A 22047-nucleotide genomic window follows, 5' to 3' on the forward strand; every position below is an offset into this window, starting at 1 on the left:
TGTGTTTTGAATCAACTAAACTTTACAGCACTTCACAGACCTCCACTGCTAACTAGTGTTTTGGAGGTGTAACTGCAGAGTGACACAGACACACCACCATACAAGTATAAATGCTCACAACAGTGTAGACACTGCCGCACGAGTATAAATCCCCTTTTACACGCTTCTTGAATAATGAGGCTAGAATCAGGACGCAGACCAGTTGTGGTTTATTTCAGCACTTTTAATAATTACTCAGAGGCACAAATACAATTTACAGGGCTACCTTCCTCTACATGTGCGCCCACAAGTGACTTCCTGTTCCAGCCTGTGAGACCTGCCAGCTGAGGCGGACAACAGCAGAAACACAAACAGCTTCACCTCACACTCATACACACACTCACCCACCCACACACATACTATTCTGCCAGTCCTCTCACATCGCAGAGCTTTTATTTTTCCTTTCATGAATCCATATGTAACATCAGTTCTGAAAGAGAGATGTGATTGAACAGGTTTTTATTTCTTCAGCCGAGCCTCAGTGACACCTTGAGGTAGATAACATTCTCCAGTCACCTCAAACATTAGAGCTGTGAAACACACACTGATGACGATCCTATTTTACCTCCAGAAATCTTTTTTTTTCTTTATTAGCATCTTCTGTTTAGGGTTTCATGTTTTATTTATGCAAAGCTACTGATATTCAGCTCAGTAACCAAATTAAAAACAAAAAAACATCTTTAATAATTTATCTTTACAACTTTCAATGTTTCTTAAAACTAAACAATTTCAAGTTTATTTATACAGAACTATTTTTTTTTAATCTTTGGTGGCTAAAATATAAAACTGAACAAGAAATTGTTTGAACTTCATATTGTGATAGAGTCATTTAAACCGTTCATTTGCACCGTGGTTGCTTCACTCTGGTTTCCTAATAACTTTCAGTCCGGGGTGCCTGTGTGTCCCGAGGGGGGGGATTCAGTCCTGTGTGTTTCTGATGGGTTGGAACAAAACACAAAAACTTCCCATCTGCCTCCGTCACCACACACACCGCCTCTCTGCCTCCTTCCATACAAATCAAACAGAAAATTAACACTTAAAGTAACAGAAGATCAGTTATAATGTAACAAACACTACACAGACCGTGACTATATAGTTACACAGGCGAACATCGACAACTGAACGAAACAAAACAAAACACATATGTTGTATAACTGACAATCAGAAGTTCTCATTTCCCTGCAAAGGAGCACAGGAGAACACGACTTTCTGCTTTACAAAATACTGCACAGCTAATTTGACAAAGAAACTGTGGAGGTACATGAGACAAAAGGGCTCGACGAAAATCTCTTCAGTCCACGTGAGATGGTTTGAAATGCCCCGGACATTGCACTATTAGTTGCATTTGCTCAGGTATCGATAAGCAGAATTTCAAAAAATAAAAAAAATGTGCTTTTACTTTTTAAAGATCGTCAACAAAAAGCGGTGGCGACAGTGCGGCCGCGCTCTACGACGCATCAGTAATACTTCCACAGTTTCTTTTGTAGTCATTTTGGCACTTTTTCTCCTACACATTATTCTACTCAGTCTGGGACTCGAAGCCTGAAGAGTTTGGTAAAATATTATAAAAACAACATTGAAACATGAGTATTAAATAGCATGGAATAACTTGCTGTGTGCAACCTCGTAAGCTCATTTATCAGTATCTCGCTCCACTTCAACGTACGAAGAATGTCACGACGTATTGACCGGAGGAAAGCGTCACTGTAGGCGATAGAACCGGGTGAGAGTCCACATTGAATTAAGTGCAAAGTCAACAGTGCTGTCACTACGTCTACACGGGAAGAATTACACGGATTCACATTTGTACACTTTGTTAAATGCCAACAGCTCCGATGGCAGATTAAAAATTCAGCCGATCTACTTTCTCATTAATCTACTGCATGCTGTCAAACAGCCCTTGGATTTAAAAAAAGAATCTATAGGTACTCTAAACGGAGCACTACTTCAGTCAGCATAAATATGTATACATGTGCATTTCATATGTCATCCTATAAAGCTTACAAAGGGTCCTAAAATACAGAATATGGCTATTTTCCCTATTAAAATGATAGTGTTATTAGAGTGTGGGAGATGGTGAGCAATGATCCAGCTGAAATGCTCCTATCCAACATGTAGTGAGCACATCCTCTCAGCCAGTCCGTCAGTAAATCATTGACGAGGCGAACGACCACGAACACTACAACTACATGCTGCTTTAGAGAGGACCTTCAGTTACACACGTGACCCTTGTTCTGCGACAGTAACAACTCTACAACCTAATCAGAAAGCTTCTAAACACGCTGCTTGCTCTCTCAGACTGAAAGCAGCTTCTTTAAAGTGATCTTAAACGAAAACATTATCACGAATGGTGACGCAGACCGCACAGATCACCAAACTGTATCTAATATTGAAAGTCCAGTATGTGTTGTTGTCAGCTCAGGTCCAGCAAACGTCTCTGCACCCAGAGTGCAACATGAAAGACTACGAGGTTCATATCGACAGCACACATTCTTTGCTTATCTTTACACAGTGAGCGCCAGTAACTCGACAACATCAACACAAGAGGGAAAGAATATGAAAATGTAACAGAACATAACGACGTTTTCAGAGTTAAATGAACAATATAAAGTGTCTCTATGCTCTATCTTCCACGTGCAGGGGTGCAGTGGCCCGGCGTGGACGCACACTGTGCTCGCTCTCTCGGCCAGTCGACTGATTCAACGCCGTTTCCTTCGTCCTGAGGTCCTTCAAACCATCTGTCAATCACAAGTGGTCCCGCCTTCCAACAACCCCCGCCCTTCACAAAAACCAAATTAGGCTTCTTCCCCCCGAAAATGCCCGGTGACCGGTATCCATGGGAACAGCCCATGTATGCAGGGTGGGGCGTAAGAGTTTTTTTTATTTAAGAGTAGATGGTGATGACTTCACGGCCGCCGCCTCGCACCAGGAGGACCCGGTTCAGACCCTCGAGGAGAACCTCCAGGAACTCCATGTCTGAGAGGAGCAGTCAGGGGATCAAACGTACAGAGACATAAACAGAGAACGTGGTGCAGTGTGTTTACGAACGCACCCATAGTTTCATTGTCAGCTGCTGCATTAACAAACATCCCAACAGGAAAAAGAACCAGAACATTTATGTTATAATGGATTTTTTTTGCCAGCTAGGGGATGCAGACACATGTTCAGAGCACAACTTCGACATATGATCACCTTTAAAGTTAATAAAGCCAACCTAAAAGCAAACTATTGCTTATTTAAACACTCAGCGGTTACAGAGCAACATTAGCATTCGTTTGGAGTTGTGTTATTGTCCAGCTGATGAATTTAAGTCAAATATTTATTCTCTTGTAGCCCTGTTTTTTGTCGCCACCAACTTGCCCCCAACTGACTGCAGTTTGGGGCTGAGCTGGTAGTATACGGTAGTGATGGCCAAATGAAGCCTCATGAAGCATTTTCATTATTTTCTGAGCCCACTAGATGGCGCTCATGGTTTAAAGAGAGAGGCTCAAAGAATGGCGATTCAGTGTGCTTTCAACCTTTTGTTGAACAAAAAGTGCCACCTAGTGGGCTCAGAAAATAAAGAAAATGCTTCATGAGGCTTCATTTGGCCATCACTGGTATAGAGAAGATTCATCACTGAAAACAGCTGCTTGATGCTGTTAAAAACCATGAGAGCCGTGAGAGTGAAGCAAAACATCATCCTCACGAGCGATCCCTTTCCCATCATCACACTGTTATAATAAAAGCACAGATTACAGCTGCTTTAAGGATACAGTTTTCATCTCCGCCTCTGTTCCTCGGTGGTCCGGGCATATTGAGCAGCACCAGGTGAGCTCCCTGCGACTTGTTGACCACCACTTCATTCAGCTTGACAGCTGTGTGCATCCGACGGACATTTGACTGGTTCCTAGTTTGACAGGAAGATCAAAGTGAGAGAGGACAGCACTGAAGCAAACATGGAGAACTAAACTATACGCTAAATTTCAGAGCTAAAAACTGTACTGAGGCTGTCAGAACTTCATCAATGTGAAACTAGACTTGTGCTGTGCAAGACATTTTCTCTGTATACTGGTGATCTGTTGAGATCTTGTAAGTAATCCCAGAGTCTCATAGCTTAATGCTGGCGTCAAACTACAACAGGCCTTTTTCATAGGAAACATAGGTAACCCATAGATTTGCAAGTTCCATAGGACACAATGATAATAAAGAGGTTTTGAGTGTGTCAGCACTTAAAGGCATAGTTCCCTTTTTGAAGTGGGGTTGTGTGGGGTTATATCCATATACAGTATATTATGAAGAGTAGATGTCAGTCAACACGCTCCCAGTTTGGAGAAGTAGGCAGGAGTCTGACATGGAAGCTAAGCAATGTACTGCTGTAGATAGGGTCAGCAGCAAAACACATTTTAGTCACCTAAAGAAAGTCCCAACTAAAAAAAATCAATATCAGTTTAAGTGTATGCTATATTGACAGTATTTTCAGTGCTTTACCTTTCTGTCAGACAGTCGGTTCCGACGGGAAAGCTGTTAACAGCTTCAGTTCCCGTCTATGCTCTCGTCAAAGCCACCAGACTCCATTGACAAAATGAGTAATTTTACCTCGCTCAACAGGAGAGCTGCTGGTCTACTACTGTTTCAATCAGTTAGTTAGTTTGTGTTATTGTGTGACTTTGGTGAGTCCAAACTAAGTTTTTTTAATACCAAAGTCACACAATAACACAAACAAATTAATTGCTCGAGAGCAGCAATACACCAGCAGCTCCTGTGTTCAGCAATGTTAAATCACTACTTTTGTCAATGGAGTCTGGCATTAAAGAGAGCTTTATTTTCCAGCTGGAAATCTCTGTCTGACATTAAACGGTTATTGATTTTTTTTACGTGACTAAAATATACAGTATGTTTTGTTGCTCACCCCTCCACAACAGTCGACTGCTTAGCTTCCATTTCAGGCTCCAGCCTGCTTCTCCAAACTGGGGGCGTACCGACTGGCATCTATTGTATGTATATGCTGTCTATGGATAACTACCCCATACAACCCCACTTCAAAAAAACAAACAAAACTGAACTGTGCCTTTAACCCTTTAAAACCTGAGCTAATTAGTTTGATTTTTTTAAAATGGGATGAAGGCAATGAGCAACAAAATAAAAGACCTAAAAATTTTAAAGAAATATTCAAAAAGAGAAAATTAAAAACAAAAAAATTAGTTGAAAAAAAGAAAAGAAAGTTACATTGCCCTGTTCCCCCATGTTTTTGAAAGAAATCGCACTAATTTCCCGAGGGCTCAATGGTTTGAATACTTGTGAAAGGCACCTGAAGGCAGCACAAGGAAAGTGACATCGCTCCAGGTTTCCGAGGGTTGAAGTTACTCTGTCTTAAGTGTCTAGTGTTTTGGTGGTGATAAAACTGCTTTGAAAACATGTTGAAATGCAAAAAAACAAACTATCACATCTTAGGTTGATTGACACCAAACATCACTGGTATTGTATCATTTACTGCTAATAAAAAATGGTGAATTATGCTTATGTTGTCGTTTACTAACTACTAAAACAGATTAGTGTGTAATACACCCTGTATAGGAAGAGTACGTAGTATAGATTTGGTCAGAGTAGGATAATCACAGGTGTCACTAATGACATTAGCCATGACTGTATTCAAAAGCAGCTAAATTGTGATCAGCCATGATTCAATCGTGCTTCACCAACTGGACATGTCAAATGTTTTCTGTGGAAAAGGCCTATTGGAGCAACATGGCAGCTCTCCTGAGTATAACAGGAGTGGAAAATCCACTCAAAACTGTGAGGGTTTGAGCCAGCACCTGCTTATACCTTCGTCTTTTAATGAATAAAACCAGTATTTACAGTGGAGCTGGAAACCTCACTGAGAACAGGCTCTGGTTTACAGGTTTATGTGGTTCCACAACCGAAAAACTAATATCACAGGATGTTTTTCTGACTTGCTGATGAATTAAAACATCACTGATACACCTCTGGAGAAAACACAAAATATTGTATAAAATATCATTCTGTCAAGTTGCATTTTAGCACATTGTTTGTTAGCGTTAAACACAAATGAGTAAACAGGGCAAGGTGAACAGACTGAAGCAACTCCAAATAAAGAGGCAACATTTTGAGACTAAAGAGACGTGTAGTATTTCACCATGAAGTCCACATGGTGCTCATGACTGTGTAGTTTGTCATAGCTAATTGTACATGCTAATTGTACTCACTGACTCCTGTGTATTAAAGGGACAGTTCACATCAGAATCAAAAATACATATTTGTCCTCTTACCTGTAGTGCTGTTTATCAGTCTAGATAGTTTTAGTGTGAGTTGCAGAGTGTGGGAGATATCAGGTGTAGAGATGTCTGCCCTCTCTCCAATATAATGGAACTAGATGGCACTCAGCTTGTGGTGCTCAAAGCGCCAAAAAACACGTGAGAAACTCAACATCAATGTCCCTTTGCAGAAATCATGACCTGGTTACTCAAGATAATCCACAGATCTTGTTGTGAGCAGTTTCATGTAGCAACTATCTTCCTTCTACCAAACAACACTCACCAACTGGAGCTCTGATCAGGCCAAAAGAATCAGGTCCTGCCCTACATGAACCCGCACAGTTTCTGTCCATGCCCGACCTATGGCAACAGTTTTTGACCCAAAGCTCGATTAAAAACTGAATTTCTGCTGCAAAATAAATGTAGCACATATTATATTTTCTGCATTCAAACATTTAAAAGCTAGGGGATGTGTTTCCTCGCACCACTTCTCCTTCTTTCCTTTATTATTTCAATAGTCTGCCGTCAACAGGTTGGGCAGAGCGGGTTATGCTTCTCGTCTAGTTCACATGGTGATCCAAGGGCGATGTGGCGCCCAGATGATGATGATAACTGGTCTTCGCTGCATGTTAGGCACATCTCACCCACTGCTGGGGAGGCAGAAGGAAACACTGCCAGCCAATCAAGTCACCTTGCAGCCCTTCCTTCCCCCTCTTTCATCTGTTTTCCATCCCTCTCTCACATGTGCTCCCTTTTCCAGTTTTCCAGTATATTACTCAGTTTAGGGCTGGGCGGTATGACAATTTAAAAAGCCATACAAGTCTAGGATGGAAACTATTTATTGTCAGAAGTAAAATGGTTGCTAATCCATCTATTACTGTGTATAAAATGTTATATAGTATGTATAAACATTAGAGGAAAGAGGGAGGACCGGCGGCTCCCAGGCCCCCTTCTCCTGTGGGCCTGGGTTTGGGGCGGTCGGCCAGGCCATCTCCATCACGTAGCGAGGGAGGTGCGTGAGGCAGGCAGGCAGCCTGGCCGGCTGGCTGCCGGGCCACATTCTGCCGCCGTAGCCGGAGTACTGCAGTATGAAGGTAACCATAAAAGCAGTACTGCGGCTCATGTTTACTGCGGAAAGTTACCGTCACCGTGAATACCGCCCAGCCCTAACTCAGTTGTTCTGTCATTTTCCAACTCGTACTCCCATCCTCTTCCTCTCTCTTTCCCTCTTGATTCAGGCCGTTAAAACGCCTGCTATTTACTGCCAGTTAAGTTTAAAAAAACAACAACTACTAAACTGGCGAGAAACCAACTCGATTCAAACCAAAATTACAGCCTGGCAGGTCTGGTTGCGCAGAGATCAGAGCTCTACTGCCAACCGCATCACTGCGCAGAAGGAAACATCTACTGCTAGCTCACCTAGCACCACTGAGCTAGCTAAAGTTACAGCCCAGCCAGTATTAATGTTCACTGTCAGGAGCATGAGCCTCTCGTCCATGAGTAGATGCACGCTTCCTTCTGCACAGTGATATGGTTGGTGGGTGTGAAAATAGTTCCTACATGAAACTGCTCACAACAAGGTCTGTGGATTATCTTGAGTAACAAGGTCATGATTTCTGGAAAGAGACATTGCTGTTGAGTTTTTCAAATGTATTTTTTGGTGCTTTCAGCACCACAAGCTGAGTGACATCTAGTTCCTTTATATTGGAGAGCTGCAACTCTGCAACTCACTAAAACTGTGAACTGTCGCTCTAATAGTTACAACTCTTCCAGCTCTGTCTCTTTAAATGTTGCCTCTTTATCATCATCCTCACAATGATTTATCACAAAGCAATTAAAGCACACGATGTCAACTGCCAGAAGCAAAATCACATTAAGGAAAAAACAAGACACTTTCACAAAGTTCTGCTTTCCATTACACTGAAAATAAAAACATTTATAATTTCATGTCATGCTCAAAAGTTTTATTTAAAAATATTTATTAATCATTTTAAAAAAGGTCAATGGAAAGCACAAAGTTGCTCATGCAGACAAATCTTCAACATTACATGCAAATTAAACCAATGAAGGCTTTCCAACCAACGAACTGTTAGAACAGGAAGTCCATGCAAATTAGGACACACAAACAAGGATGCACACACACACACACACCCTGAGGTGCGCGCACATGAGCTGGAGGACACTGTGCAAAGCTACAGTCACCACAGCAGCAGCACACACACATGCAGCCTAGAGCAAAAAGAATGCCACTTACAGACTCTCCCACTCTCTAGAAGGAAGAAAATGGGACAGAACAACAGAGACAGGCTTAGATGCTTCCTACATCAGCTCTCTCCACCACACTGCATGCTTCCAACTGTCCCAAATGGCTCACTGGGACACCCAAGGTGACCCACGAAGACCCCAGAAGGTGAACTGATGTGTATGGCGAGGCTTTGTGAAAAAGAAACCTCTGTTTCTTCCTGTCCGGTGAGACTTTACGACGACTGATTTGAAAGACAAACTTTACAGGCCAATAAAAGTGGACTGGGCCGCACCTGATTAAGTCCACACACTGATCTTATGGACAGTATGGGATGAGACGGCGTTAATGGTCTGCGTGTTCTGGCCATGCACTAAGACTGAAATGGCTGGACGTGTACACACATGCGCACACACACCAAATGCAGCCTGAATGCACACGCCATGCAGAGAGTCCTCCCGTTTCACCCTGTCAGGCTTCGTCACTACGGCTACATCTACACATGCTGTCCTCCTGCACTGAGGCTTTGGCACCACCCTGAAGTGTCGTCAGCGCTGAGGTTTACTCTTCTAATACTTTCTGACGCTTAAAACTTGCTGTTCAAAATGGTGCAAATGTCTCTCACAAGGCACATGCATAACACTATTCACAGTATGTTTCAGTAGCATATACAGAAGACTTGACACTCAAAATTTCAAACAAACAAATACTCACGGCTTCATGTTGAACAGGTCGCGCACAGCCACGTTGGCGTTGCACTCTCGGTTGCGATTACGCTCCGAGAAGAGCTTGTCCTTGGTCCAAGTCATGTGGACCCGATCGGGCCCGGTGTCGGCCTTGTCATTTATCGTGGCGTGAGACGCCGTGTTTCTGTCATGGATGAGCTGGGCCTGGAGGGGAGCGAGAGAGAAGGGGGAAGAAGTTATTGACCGGGAGATATTTCAGGGGAGAGGCGAGATAAAAGACAACGACCAGAACGCATGTAGAGGTTTAAACAAGGAGAGGTGGTAGGTGGATAAGAGGATGACAAGGTTGTTGTCCAACTTTATCCAAGAAAGACAAAAGAAAGGAATCAAAGGTAGAGGTGAATAAATAGTGCACAAAGTGAGAAATCAAACATGGGGCAAAGGAAGACGGAAACCAACAACTTTTGTTCTACACGTCGGTGAAACCATGCTAGAGAAAAAGAGAATAATACAAACCTGGTCGACATTTACAAAAACACACATGGACCATACCGAATACACATCACAAGACAGTGTTTCTCTGTGCAGAATTAAGGTCCCAGTGAGGGTTGAAACACGACATTTATGGGTGACTAACAAGACCAGAGCAGTGGTGGTGGAGATGAACCAGGCTGGCAGAGCACGAGTAAGTAAGGAAGGTGCAGTATGACGATATCCAAGTGTTTAAATTGAATACAAAGCTTCCAAAGAATATTACACATGCTCAAATATGTTACTGAAACACTTGTTATGCTGGTCTATAAGCCTATACAGCAGATCATACAGCACAGCAGTAGTTAGCAGAGTAAGATTAACATACACAGAGGTGAAGCACAGCTGGAGCCGCGCTGTGGTTCACATAATCTGGTGTACGACGCTCATTATAATAAAGTATAATCTGCTTTTATTACTTGTTTCACTTCTGTTTCAGTGTCTGTGCTCCAGAGAACAAAGTCAGCAGTTATGTAAGCTCAGCCGATGACAAATAATAACATTAAATTATGGGTTTATTACTAGTATCTGTCATCATAAAGATACGGCTTATGGCCTCGGTGCTGCTTGGTGCCCGTTCATATTTCATAAATGCAGAACATATCGTCTTAAAACAAAGGCAGGCTGACTGTGTGACATATTTACAACCTACTGATTATTGTCATTAAATACATTTAGAAGGGAGAAAGTGTGGTGAATAACATGCACATTATTTTCTGAATGGTGGGTGTTCAGTTTCTGGAGCATAATCCTTTTACCTGTTTTGTTTTTGACCACTAGCTGTGATCGTTACTGCACAGAATGGAGGGTGGGAGATGACTGGGGTTACACGAAAATGATTAAAGAGAGTACAGTATTGTCAGGTCAGAATGGGGAGTATAAACGACAGGCAGGCTGGACAGTAGCTCTGTCAGAATATAATGCTGCTCAATCATGAGTGTATCCTCTGAGCAGCGGCCATTTTCAGAAACATGTCAGACTCATCCAGCTGAGATGTAGATGGTGCAAATTAAGATATCAAGTATCAAATTCTGAGGTTTCTGAGACAACACTGTCCTCTCTCTCTGCTCACATTTTTGGGCGAGGTGGGGATGAGGTGGGATTATGGAGGCACTGGGAAGTCGGGCAGCGGTTTCAAGATGCAACGGGCTGGTGTTCACAAAGCAGCTCTCAATGACTGTTGAGAAAGAGGCACTACTGTCTGGACTCGTGGTTTAATCGTCAGATGTACAAGATGGATGCCATCTGTAATCAGGAACAAGTTACCAAAAGGGCGAATGGCACTTTTCAGACAATGCTACAGTAACAAACTTGTTCTGGGCTGACTAGGACTTCACACTGGTGCGTTTTATGTAGACTGGTAAACTGGGTTTGGCTGGCTGAAGCTGCTGTGGAGCATTTGGTTTAAAAGGAGCATGGTGTGGAGCAACTAAAGTGACTCTGACTCTTTTTCTGTGAGGATTTGTAATAAAAAAAATAGTGCCAACATTCACAACTGTACAGATGCTTGAGGGACCTTGGTAAGGACCTTTTAGAAAATCATCTGTGAGTTTTTTACTTAACAAAACACATCTCAATTAGCACTACGACTGTCTGAGTATGATGGCACTTCCATTTCAGAGGTCAGTCTTTATATAATTCAATAACTATACACACATTTTGACTGATAATTCATGTCCTATGGCATGACTAACTTTAAAACATGGCAGTATCACTACTTCTCCATCCTTCCTTCCTGTTCTCTACACTGCATACACATCGCAGTCTGATGTCCATGCTAGAGTGTGTGGTGTATGACTTAGTATGGGAGTAAAATCAGATTTTCTTCGTCCAGATTTTAAACCATATCGATGATAAACTGTAGCCAAAGATCCAGCTTTGTGAAGACAGCTTTGTGTTTCTAACAGTGAGACAGTGGGGTTGACAACATCGGCTACCTCGTCTTCCTGATTGTCCTCCGCCGTTGAGGACTGCCGGCTGAGGTTGGTGCCCTCAGCGGCGCCCTGGTTCTTCCTCCGGATTGAACTACGCGATTCGTCAGTGATACTCTGAATCTGAGCGATGTGGAGCGGCCCAGAGCGGCGATGGCAGATGAACAAGGAAAGGGCCAATTGTCATGTAACGTAGTGGCAGGCCACATTTACTAAAACACTGTAGTTACAGACTGAATAATCTGACCTACACTACCAGGGAGCAAAATGCAAACAACATTCAGTAACAACCATCTTCTTACAGATCTTACGAGCTTATTTCATTAGTATCTGATCTAATACACAGCAGAAAAAGACTGCATTCACTTGTGTTTACTTTGAATGCGGCTACAGAGACAAAGAGACTGTGAGTGCAGGGTGGTGCTCAGGTGAGATAAGGTGTACATTACCTCTCTCTCCCTCTCAGTCCTGGAAAGATGCATCTGTTTCAGCATCTGAGACCTCTGCTCCATCACCAGCGTCTTCTCATAGGTGAAGGCCGAGATGTCGTTATCATGCTGCGCAGAAGAGGAAGACAAACACTGTCGTCAGTACGATGTGGAGCAGCAGGAAACAGCCACCACGAAACCTCTGAATAAGGCTTGTGACACATGAAGCCACAGTATCAGGGAGCTGTGAGTCTTATTAAATGAAGGGTTTAATGCTGTGCTGTGTTATTAAATAAAGTCTCACCATCTCCACTACTTCCACCTCTGCATCCAGTCGCAGGTGGTAAAGGAACATCTGGAGATCCTTCTTCATTTGGATGCTGTTGTCGTCCATCTGGGCCACGGTGAAGATGCGCATCTTACACTTCCTCCACACCTGGTGGAGGAAAGACACTGTTAATATACGAGAAGGTGGAATGGAAAACAAGACTGTCAGTCAGAGGTAGATGGATGTATTAGTGAGACGATGAAGGACCAAAGGGAAGTGGAGGAGGCAAAAAAAAAAGATGTGACAACCCAACCCTAGACGCACGCACACCGACCTTGTGCTGTCGCAGCAGGAATGGCAGCAGCATCAGCATGCCTCCATCGTGCACCACCCACCACACGTCGATGGTGCCCTCCCCCAGGCGGTCCTGGTTGGTGGGGAAACTGTCCACATTCTTAGCCACGAGCAGGGCCTGATGGGCCGCTGTGGTCTCCCGCACCGTCTCTGGATGGAGTCACAGAGAAAGACAGTTATTGTTATCTCAGTGGAAAGATCGGAGGATGTATTACCGTTAATTCTCTTCCGATTCTAAAATAAATTCAGCTGTAATTTTCTGTAAGTGTCCATATCTGATCATGCATTTCTGCACCTACAATTGTACTCCAGTTTGCTGTGAACTGTCTCCTGCTCTGTACCTATGAAGTTCTTCCATGACTGCGGGTCATTGGACTGCCTCCAGGTCCCGGGCCAGGCCATTAGGACTGTGTTGTGCTTCATGCCTCCCAGCCCCGCGGACTGGATGAGGTGGGACATGCCGTCTCGGAGGTTTGAGGACACCACGACGTGGCAGAAACCCTTCGTCCGCTCTGCTGACATGGCGGACTTGATGTTCTGGATCGAGGAAGACAGAAGAACATAATACATAATCACTGTGCTTCACACCTACCACAAAACATGCAGCAATCCCATTTCTATCCTCCAAGAAAATTCATTACAGTGGGTCCAAACAATGCCCATTAATACAGCAGTGTGTGTTACCTGGAACTGAGCCTCTGCACATGATGGCTTTCATAGAAAATTAATCCACTGATTAAAAACGCTTTTGAGGACCCAGTCAAATTAGGTTGCAAAAAAAAAAAGAGTCAAGTGACTTCCTGAGTGTGGCCAGCAGGTGGCAGAGTTCAGCTGCAATTTGGTTGTAAAATGCTCACTAACTCTAACTCCTGACTGACACAACAGATTTACTCGTGGGCCCAGTGGTGCATTTTACACACTGGCGATAGATGGACATAATTTAAGAATAAAACACATCTGATGTTTCGTGAAACCTGAAATCCTTTTTTGTTTTAGTAGAACAGAGTTGAATGTACACATTTCCAACATACCTGCTCAGCACACCTGGCCTCTGAGTCTTTGGTGAGATAGGTTCCCTCTAAAACATTCCCCACTATCGTGAGGCCTTTCCCCGCCTTCAGCTGAGTGGTGAGGGACAGCAGACGAGGGTGTTTGACTCCTTGGTCCGAGTCAACGTTCAGCAGCACCAGCAACTGAGGCCTGTGGGGGAAAAAGTCACATTTGATTGCTTTGCAAAGTGGTGAGTAACAGCAGACTGCTTGAATTTTACATCTCAGAGCTCATGAGCGGCAACAAATATTTGTGTGTTAAAACAAACTGGATGGTGACCTTACAATCCTACAGTACATGTGTTTGGAAGACATAAAGGAAGAAACAGTTGCCTTCTGTATCATTGGTAACACGACATCCCTGAGAGGGGTATCCACACTCAACACGCCAAGAAAGCAAATGATACTTGTTTGTTTTTCGGACAGGCAGTCTGCAAGGTCAGCCAGTGTGAGCCTCTGTACAGTACGAAGGCTCATCGACCTCCGCTGTCAGATTAGGTAGAGGACCAAGAGATTAATCAAATTCACCCTCTGTGTCTATTTCTGTCTCGCTTCTGTCCACCGCGACAGTGACAGGTGGCACGATGTCAAACTGTGACCACATCCATATGAAACACACACACACAGAAACACTTGCTCACACATACACACACACAGTGCCGTACCTCCAGTTCTTAGTGTGTGGTGGGGCCTCCTCAAGGCGAATGAGGGCGTAGCGTGCTGCATTTAGAGACAGGCCACGGATGCCGTCTCCCCACTCCTTCTCTGCCCTGAAGCCAACAGATGATTTATCAGAAATTATTCACATTAAGAAGCAACAAAACAGAATGATAAAAACAAACGCCAGAGGACAGATCTCAACAGTCTGACACTGTCCTCACAGCTGTTTGGTTTGTTTTAGTCGAGTTCCTTCAGATCTGGGAGAACATTTTCTGCTTCACCAAACAATACGGCTGGGCTGCACCGACAATAATTGATTAAATCTGAGATAAATTCTAATCTGAGGGTTCAGCAAAACTGGGTTTAAAATGAGTAAATCTAGATTTAAAATAAAGCAGAGCTCTGTTACACAGTTAAAAATTAATATCTGTTCAGTAAATCTGAGTTTATTGATGGAAACCAGCATTAAATAGACTTAAATCAGTATGGAGATGTCAAATCTTGTTCAGCTCCATTGGAGTTTCCATGCTGAACTAGTATCTTAAGAGAATATCAGCAACACCATAAAAACGTCCCTTAACTTTATTCAAGAAACTTGATTTTTCTTTCTTGCTTAATCCATCTCATAAAGGCAGCCATTTTAAAGTTAAACCTCCTTGAGTGTAAGTCAGTTAATACTGTATCACATTTTAAATTTGATTGAATTACATTTAATTTAAGTTTAAATTAAAAACTACACTGACATTTACAAAAAGGTTTAATTTAATCTTTCTGAAGTTTAAGATAGTTTTAAAGTTTAAATTTAACGTAATTTAAATTAAAACTATGATTTAATGGAGTTTAAAAAGTAATCTTAGTTGGTGCGCCCCAGACTATATAAAAAGAAAGATGTTTATACAAATACCTTTTTGTTACGCTCAGCGATTAGAGAGGTATCACTAAGTTAAATTTAGTGCATTTTAAGGTCTTTTCAAGATAATTTTTAACCACAATTAAGACTGATTTTTGGACAAATCATCGTCTTATTCAAGCATTGCAGGTATTTATAAAGGTGTATATGTGTAGTATATATGTGGTCCTGAGCAGAAGTAGGTTTTATATAGGAACATAGTTATTAGATTAAGTTAAGGTCATCTACATTTTACCAACAGCTAAGTGCAAGTGTGAGGTTCAGTGGTGGGTTTAAAGATTTGTAACTTCAGAAACGTGGACTTAGACACACAGAGGAGCTCAACTCAAGATGGATAAATTAAATCAAATATTTGAGGCAATGGAGACCTCACAGAGTCAAATCTAAGACTTTTTAAGACCTTTTAAGGACCTGCAGACACCCTGAATATCTTACTCTGTAGGATTACACTGTCCTAACAAGAGAAAAACTGTATAACACTTGTTTTAAAATGAGGGGGATGATCCTAAGCTGATCTAAAAATAAAGGGAATTTTCTTGAGTCTGTTTATTTTTTTCCTCGACAGTAGCTTAAGTATTATATTCTGCATTTAACGCTGTAGTTCCTACCGTAGCAGTAGTAGTTCAAATGACCGATGATTGGCTCAGAGAAATTGAGAAAAAGCAAATAGTAGGTGCTGTTATGCTTGACTGATCATAAAATATTATTAGAAAAATTTAATTGTTATGGCTTCTCCCTGTCTGCATTATTATGGATGGAAAGCTACCTAAAAAATAGGTCACAGACTGTCTTCCTTAATGGAAGTTTTTCCGAGGTTAAGTCTGTGAACTGGGGGGTGCCACAGGGAAGTTGCCTTGGACCGTTGCTGTACACTATTTTTACAAATGAATTGCCTCTTGTTTTACAACAAGCCAACATCTCCATGTATGCCGATGATTCGACCGTATATGTGTCGGCAAACACAGCTGGAGAGTTAAACACAGTTTCAAATTCTGAGGTGCATTCTGTGGTTGACTGGATAAAGAAAAATAGATTGGTATTGAATGTTTCCAAGACAAACAGTATTATTCCTTGGAGTCATTATAGACAACAGAGTGTCATGGTCAAAACACATCAATAAGACAGTTGCAAAGATGGGAACAGGCATTTCTGCTGTTAAAAGGTGTACAAAACGCCTAACAAATAGTTCAAAAAAGCAGATAATTCAAGCATTAATATTGTCGCATATCGATTATTGTCCTGTAGTATGGTCAAATGCAACGAGATAAAATAAAGAAACTGCAAATGGTACAAAATAGAGCAGCCCGTGTTGTACCGTGCAATACAAGAATGGAACTCTATACTAAGTCATATCAAGCAAGAGAACAGCAAAATCAGGTTTATTAAAACAGTATCGTTTAACAAAGAATACTTCATAAATAATTTTAATAGTTTATGGTAAACTGCTGGGTAGTGAAAGCTTGTGTCTGACTTGCCACTGATATGTATGAGTGTGAGAGTGCTGGATGCATGCAGTGGTATGGGATTTCTTGCCTTTGAGATAAGGACTGGTGTTGGCTGTATGCATGTGCAAAAGTGAGCAAATGTTATATCAATGGGAAATCAATTGGAAAATGATTGTGTCTCTCATGTCACTCTTACCTTTCTGTGGATAGTAAAGACATTTTGTAGATTATGTATTGGTTATGTACATTCTTATATCTGTCATGAAGTGAAACTCAAACTTGGGAGCTTGTCCTGTCTGTATTTTGTGGTCTGATGTTTGTTTGCTTATTTGTAATGGTTTTCTTTTGTTTCTGTGGCGTCATGTGATGTTATGTTGTATGTTGTATGTACACTGACAAAAATGTATATGTGTGATGGCTGTGGACCCCAGGAAGAATAGCTACGGTTTCTGTGCTAATGGGGATCCAAATAAACCTTAAACCTTACCGAATAAAAGTTCACATTTTTACATGCAGCAATAACTGTCAAGATGTCTGACCTCATTTAAGCGTCATACATCATTTTATATTCTATGTATAATGTATCAGTGCTGTACATTTACCTTTATAAACACTGATTATCAGGAGCAGTCGGTGTTTCTCCACCTTTTTAATTCATTTTTATTGTCTATTGTTTTAAAGATTGGGCCCAGTGTGTGACCCTGACCCCAGGAACCCACTGGTTGTTACTGTTTTTTCAGTGAATGTTAATTGTTGTTACTGTATAATGTGTTACTGTAATCGAAGCATTCTCTGGCACAATAATTTCCTTTGGGAGAAACAAGTTCTACTGAATTGAACTGAATTTATTCCCCTTTGATTTAGTTTCTTTTCTGGCAGCGCTGTTTCCCGGCCGACAGTCATATTGACTTGCTGCCACATTTGAACTTTTCCATGTCGAGGATTTGCTGTGTGCACCTCTAAATAAAGTCATTCTCACCCTCTGTATTCAATGTATTTGTAGATGCAGGAAGCGATGCCCATGGCCACGATGGCGTAATACCAGGAGCAGATGAACATGAGAGCGAGACACAAGCTCATTCCCAGGAAGGACAGAGCCCTGTAGGAGGAAACACACACTTTACAACAGTGCATTATGTACACACACACAGCCATTAACTGGCATGTGTGCTAAATCTTCATGAGGAAAGCCTCAGTTATTACAACAACAGCTCCCTGACAGGTTAAATGAGCCTGGCACATGTTACAACTGCCTCACATGAACCCTGAGACATTTTTAATATCCTCCTCTTCCCCTGTGAGAGAGTAAGAAGGGGGTGAACTGCAGAGAGACGATACACTTCATCACTCACCAGTGGTAGTATTTGAAGCGTGGTCTCCAGTTAGGTGTCCGCAGCAGGGTCTGAACTGCACATGCCAGGTTGACAAACAAGTAGCACATGAGGAAGAACCTGTGGAAGGAAGACAACAGGCCCAAGAATCTCACTCATCATCTTAATCTCCTCTTTATGACCTACTGTAAGTGCCTTTAAGAAGTCAAATACTTGAGGGATCATAGACTTTATCTGCTGATCTGTTTTCATGGAAAGCGAGCGTGTAATATCTCTATGCAAACAGATACTGACATGGAGAGGATAGGAGCCACGGCGTCCAGGGAGGCGATGAGGATACCGATCTCGCAGATCCCAGCAGTCAGCAGCAGAGCCCAGGTAGGTTCCCCGTTAGCTTTCCCATGACCGAACACCTACCACGGGAAAATTAAAGCTCAGCACACGAGGATAATTACCGCTTCGACTGTGTTTGTGTTGACCGTGCGTGACTAACCTGCAAGAAAGGCACAATGCCGTCTCGTGCGATGGCCTGCAGCAAGCGAGGGGCACCAGTCAAGCTCTGCAGCCCCGCCCCACAGCAGGAGAAGAAGGAGCCAATCACAATAACCCAAGGCGAGGGCCATGATAGTGTGCCTATGACGAGGTTCCCTTTCACTGCGTCACCAAATCTGTAATGCAAAAACAATCACATTAATTGGACCATATGTTTTTTATTCAGCCTATAAAATGTGTTTGAGAGGGTGCAGGGTCTCATCATGTGAACAAATATATCTACACGGGACCTTAAACCTTTCCTTTCACCGTATGTGCTCTGTGTTAAACTCTTACTTGTCTCGAAGGAGAACTCCCTCAATGCAGGCGCCGAATAGAACAACACAGCTGACGTCTGGGAGGCACCGTTCAGGAGAGTAAATTGAATCTATAGACAGTCTTCACCTTCGCTGTAAAGCTTTAGATACGGTGCAAACACCACCCACAGTCTAACTGGAGGTGCCTGCTCTGTTGTACTGGCCTTTGATTCTTGTTCTAAGGCACGAAAAACAAGTATTCCTGCCAACAACCTATAAGCCGAGCAACTGTGGCGCCTGAAAGAGAACTTTCAATCAATATCTGGCAACAACACAAGCTCCATATGAAACACTTGAGGGCCCAGCTGATAGATATTTCACATAGACTTCTGGTATTAGCATCACACAGAGGTTAAAGGATACAGATGAAGGAAGTGGTAGCGATAGCCAGGATGGTCCCGATTGGGATGGACTTCTGGGCGTCCCGCAAGTCACCTGACCGGTTTGAACCAGCCATGATACCTGGAGGAGGTGTCACGAGAGAAAATCAATCTTCAGAAGTCAAACAAAACTCTTTACTCAACCATAATGTGTGCGTGTGGGTGTGTCATAGTCTCACCAGTGACAGACGGGAAGTAGATGCCGACCAGGAGTGTGAAAAAGGCGGTGATGTCATTGACCACGTAGGGCATGTAGACGTCCTGGGCAGGGTCACTCCCCCCGAAAGATGACATCTTCTTGTCTTCCACCATCATACCCAGAGGGCCGTACACTGACCACATGTTTTCTACGAGAGAGACAGAGTCAGTAGTAACTCAGACATGTTTCTAAGAGGTCCATTTGGTTTCACAGACCCGAGCCAAAAAGGGATAGAGACAGAGATAGAGAAAGCAGGCTGTGACCACGTTTGCGCCATTTTAGCCTTAATAAAGTGAAACGCCATGGTCCAAAAAATAGTTCCACTCTTTGGCTGATCCAACCACAGTAACCAAACCGACATGTCATGGATACAGTGGCGGCCCTTGCACATTTGGTGCCCCAGGCGAGCAAATGTCACCAATAGCTGATATCGATGTTTTTATTAGTGATGGCCAAATGAAGCTTCATGAAGCATTGTCTTTATTTTCTGAGCCCACTAGATGGCGCTTTATGTTCAAGAAAAGGTCGAAAGCACAATGAATTGCCATTCTTTGAGCCTCTCTCTTTAAACCATGAGCGCCATCTAGTGGGCTTAGAAAATAAAGAAAAAGCTTCATGAGGCTTCATTTGGCCATCACTAGTTTTTATATTGGTGTTTCTTTTGTGTTCTGTTGTTATTTATTCTTCTTTAGTTCCAGGGAAACAAAGAAATCTACACTATAAAACAATAAATGAACAGTTTCAAAGTCTTGGCCATTATTTTCATATTATATATGAAAAACATCTTTAAAAAAAATAAGCTAAAGCCTTTTTACTACACATGAAACATCATACTTCCCTCTTTAATATGTATTTTACAGTGCTGTGAAGACATTAAAAAGTGTGTAATGAGGTTAAATATCTTTGCCGTTTTATTGTCAGTGATTTATCTGATAATACAGATATCCACAGACAGTGTCGCAAGTTGAACGCGCAAACTAACATGCATGCTCGCAAATATGGTGCTGTTATAGGAAGAGCAACATGCGAAGAATGAATGTGGCCTTAAAAAATTGAATAAGACTCCTCCTTTAACTTCCACGATGGTGCAGTGCGAGCCAAATTTTTGTCAATGTTGATGTGCCGACCTGCTCTGCCTTCATATGAAATCTAATATATTGATAAATGTGCAGGCTCTCTGCGTAGTCTCGGAAAATAGTATCATCCAGGCCTTGGCCAACCTGAGGTAAGCTCAGTCAGGTTTTCATCCAGACTGTGGGGTCACTGGCTTGAATTTTGTCTTTATAATATGAACTTGCATAATGTAGTGTTGGGTACTTCTTGTCTTTTTTATATATTTTTGTACATAGACGATTGTCTGTTTTTATGTGGTACACTATAGACCTTTCTCTGTGTCTTTAATAAAGACATAATTACTATTATTATCGACAGATTTCTCCTTCAAACAGCTGTATTTATTCAAGCTTCTCACATCATGAGAACTTTAAAATTTACCTTCGGCCAATACTTATTTTACTGAATAGAGCTTAACCGCTTCTCAATGTAAATCAATGCAACCTCCGTGAGCTGCTTAGAGGTAACGATAACTACTGATGAGCGTGATTAGTCATCTAAACGATTAAATGTCAGCCCCCTCGCTAGTCGGCACCAGAAATATTAGTCGGTTAAAGCGATTAGTAGTGATGGCCAAATGAAGCCTCATGAAGCATTTTCTTTATTTTCTGAGCCCACTAGATGGTGCTCATTGTTTAAAGAGAGAGGCTGAAAGAATGGCAATTCAGTGAAGCTTTCAACCTTTTGTTGAACAAAGGGCGCCATCTAGTGGGCTCAGAAAATAAAGAAAATGCTTCATGAAGCTTCATTTGGCCATCACTACCGATTAGTGTTTTATTTATGTACAAGGCCGCACTGTCATGCAGCTGTCCGCCACTAGTGGGTGCTACAGAGAGACGTCCTCTCGCAAAACCAGCGCGGTTTGGCAGCACTTTGATGTAGAAAATTAATTCAGCAGCAATGAATCTTTTTTGAGATGTTATATTATTTGTTAACTTTAAGTGACTTGTCAGATAATGTGCAGGTTTACATTCATACTGCATGGAGCAAAATGCCTCTCATTTCAGCTGGAATTTAATAATAATTTACATGTTTCATTAACTTTAAAGTGAATTGCAATCATTTCTGTCAGATAATCTGCAAGGTTCAATGTGCCCCACATTTCAGAGGCAGTTTATTTATTTTAGATGTTATTTTAGTGGTTAACTTTTGACTGAGTTGCCGTCAACAAAAGGTTGAAAGCACAGTGAATCGCCATTCTTTGAGCCTCTCTCTTTAAACAATAGGCACCAATTAGTGGGCTCAGAAAATAAAGAAAATGCTTCATGAGGCTCCATTTGGCCATCACTAGTGTTTTCCCTTTTTTAGACTAGTCGACTAGTCTTAATTTAAATCTTCGTTTAGTCTACAGGGAAATTAGTCACCAGGAACATCCCTAA

General features: G+C 42.1%; 1 protein-coding gene across 3 annotated transcripts in view; it reads right to left on the minus strand.

Moving 5' to 3' along the window:
* Positions 1-208: 208 nt before the first annotated feature.
* slc12a7b (solute carrier family 12 member 7b) overlaps positions 209-22047 on the minus strand; it is an 86768-nt gene continuing 64929 nt past the window's right edge. For 2 of the 3 annotated variants that reach the window (XM_050056157.1, XM_050056159.1), the window contains exons 9-25: positions 19536-19703; positions 19340-19438; positions 18957-19014; positions 18622-18796; positions 18423-18541; positions 18150-18248; positions 17777-17896; positions 14448-14552; positions 13765-13933; positions 13075-13270; positions 12714-12883; positions 12416-12547; positions 12133-12240; positions 9250-9425; positions 8548-8562; positions 3795-3928; positions 209-3015 (exon numbers count right to left, since the gene is read on the minus strand). In XM_050056157.1, the coding sequence (XP_049912114.1) occupies positions 2924-3015; positions 3795-3928; positions 8548-8562; positions 9250-9425; positions 12133-12240; positions 12416-12547; positions 12714-12883; positions 13075-13270; positions 13765-13933; positions 14448-14552; positions 17777-17896; positions 18150-18248; positions 18423-18541; positions 18622-18796; positions 18957-19014; positions 19340-19438; positions 19536-19703 (2135 nt within the window). In that variant the 3' untranslated portion in view covers positions 209-2923. The remainder of the gene's footprint in view (positions 3016-3794; positions 3929-8547; positions 8563-9249; positions 9426-12132; positions 12241-12415; positions 12548-12713; positions 12884-13074; positions 13271-13764; positions 13934-14447; positions 14553-17776; positions 17897-18149; positions 18249-18422; positions 18542-18621; positions 18797-18956; positions 19015-19339; positions 19439-19535; positions 19704-22047) is intronic. The other variant, XM_050056158.1, reaches the window with a different exon arrangement.

The sequence above is a fragment of the Epinephelus moara genome, chromosome 11 (genome assembly GCF_006386435.1).
Source record: "Epinephelus moara isolate mb chromosome 11, YSFRI_EMoa_1.0, whole genome shotgun sequence".
Lineage (NCBI taxonomy): Eukaryota > Metazoa > Chordata > Actinopteri > Perciformes > Serranidae > Epinephelus > Epinephelus moara.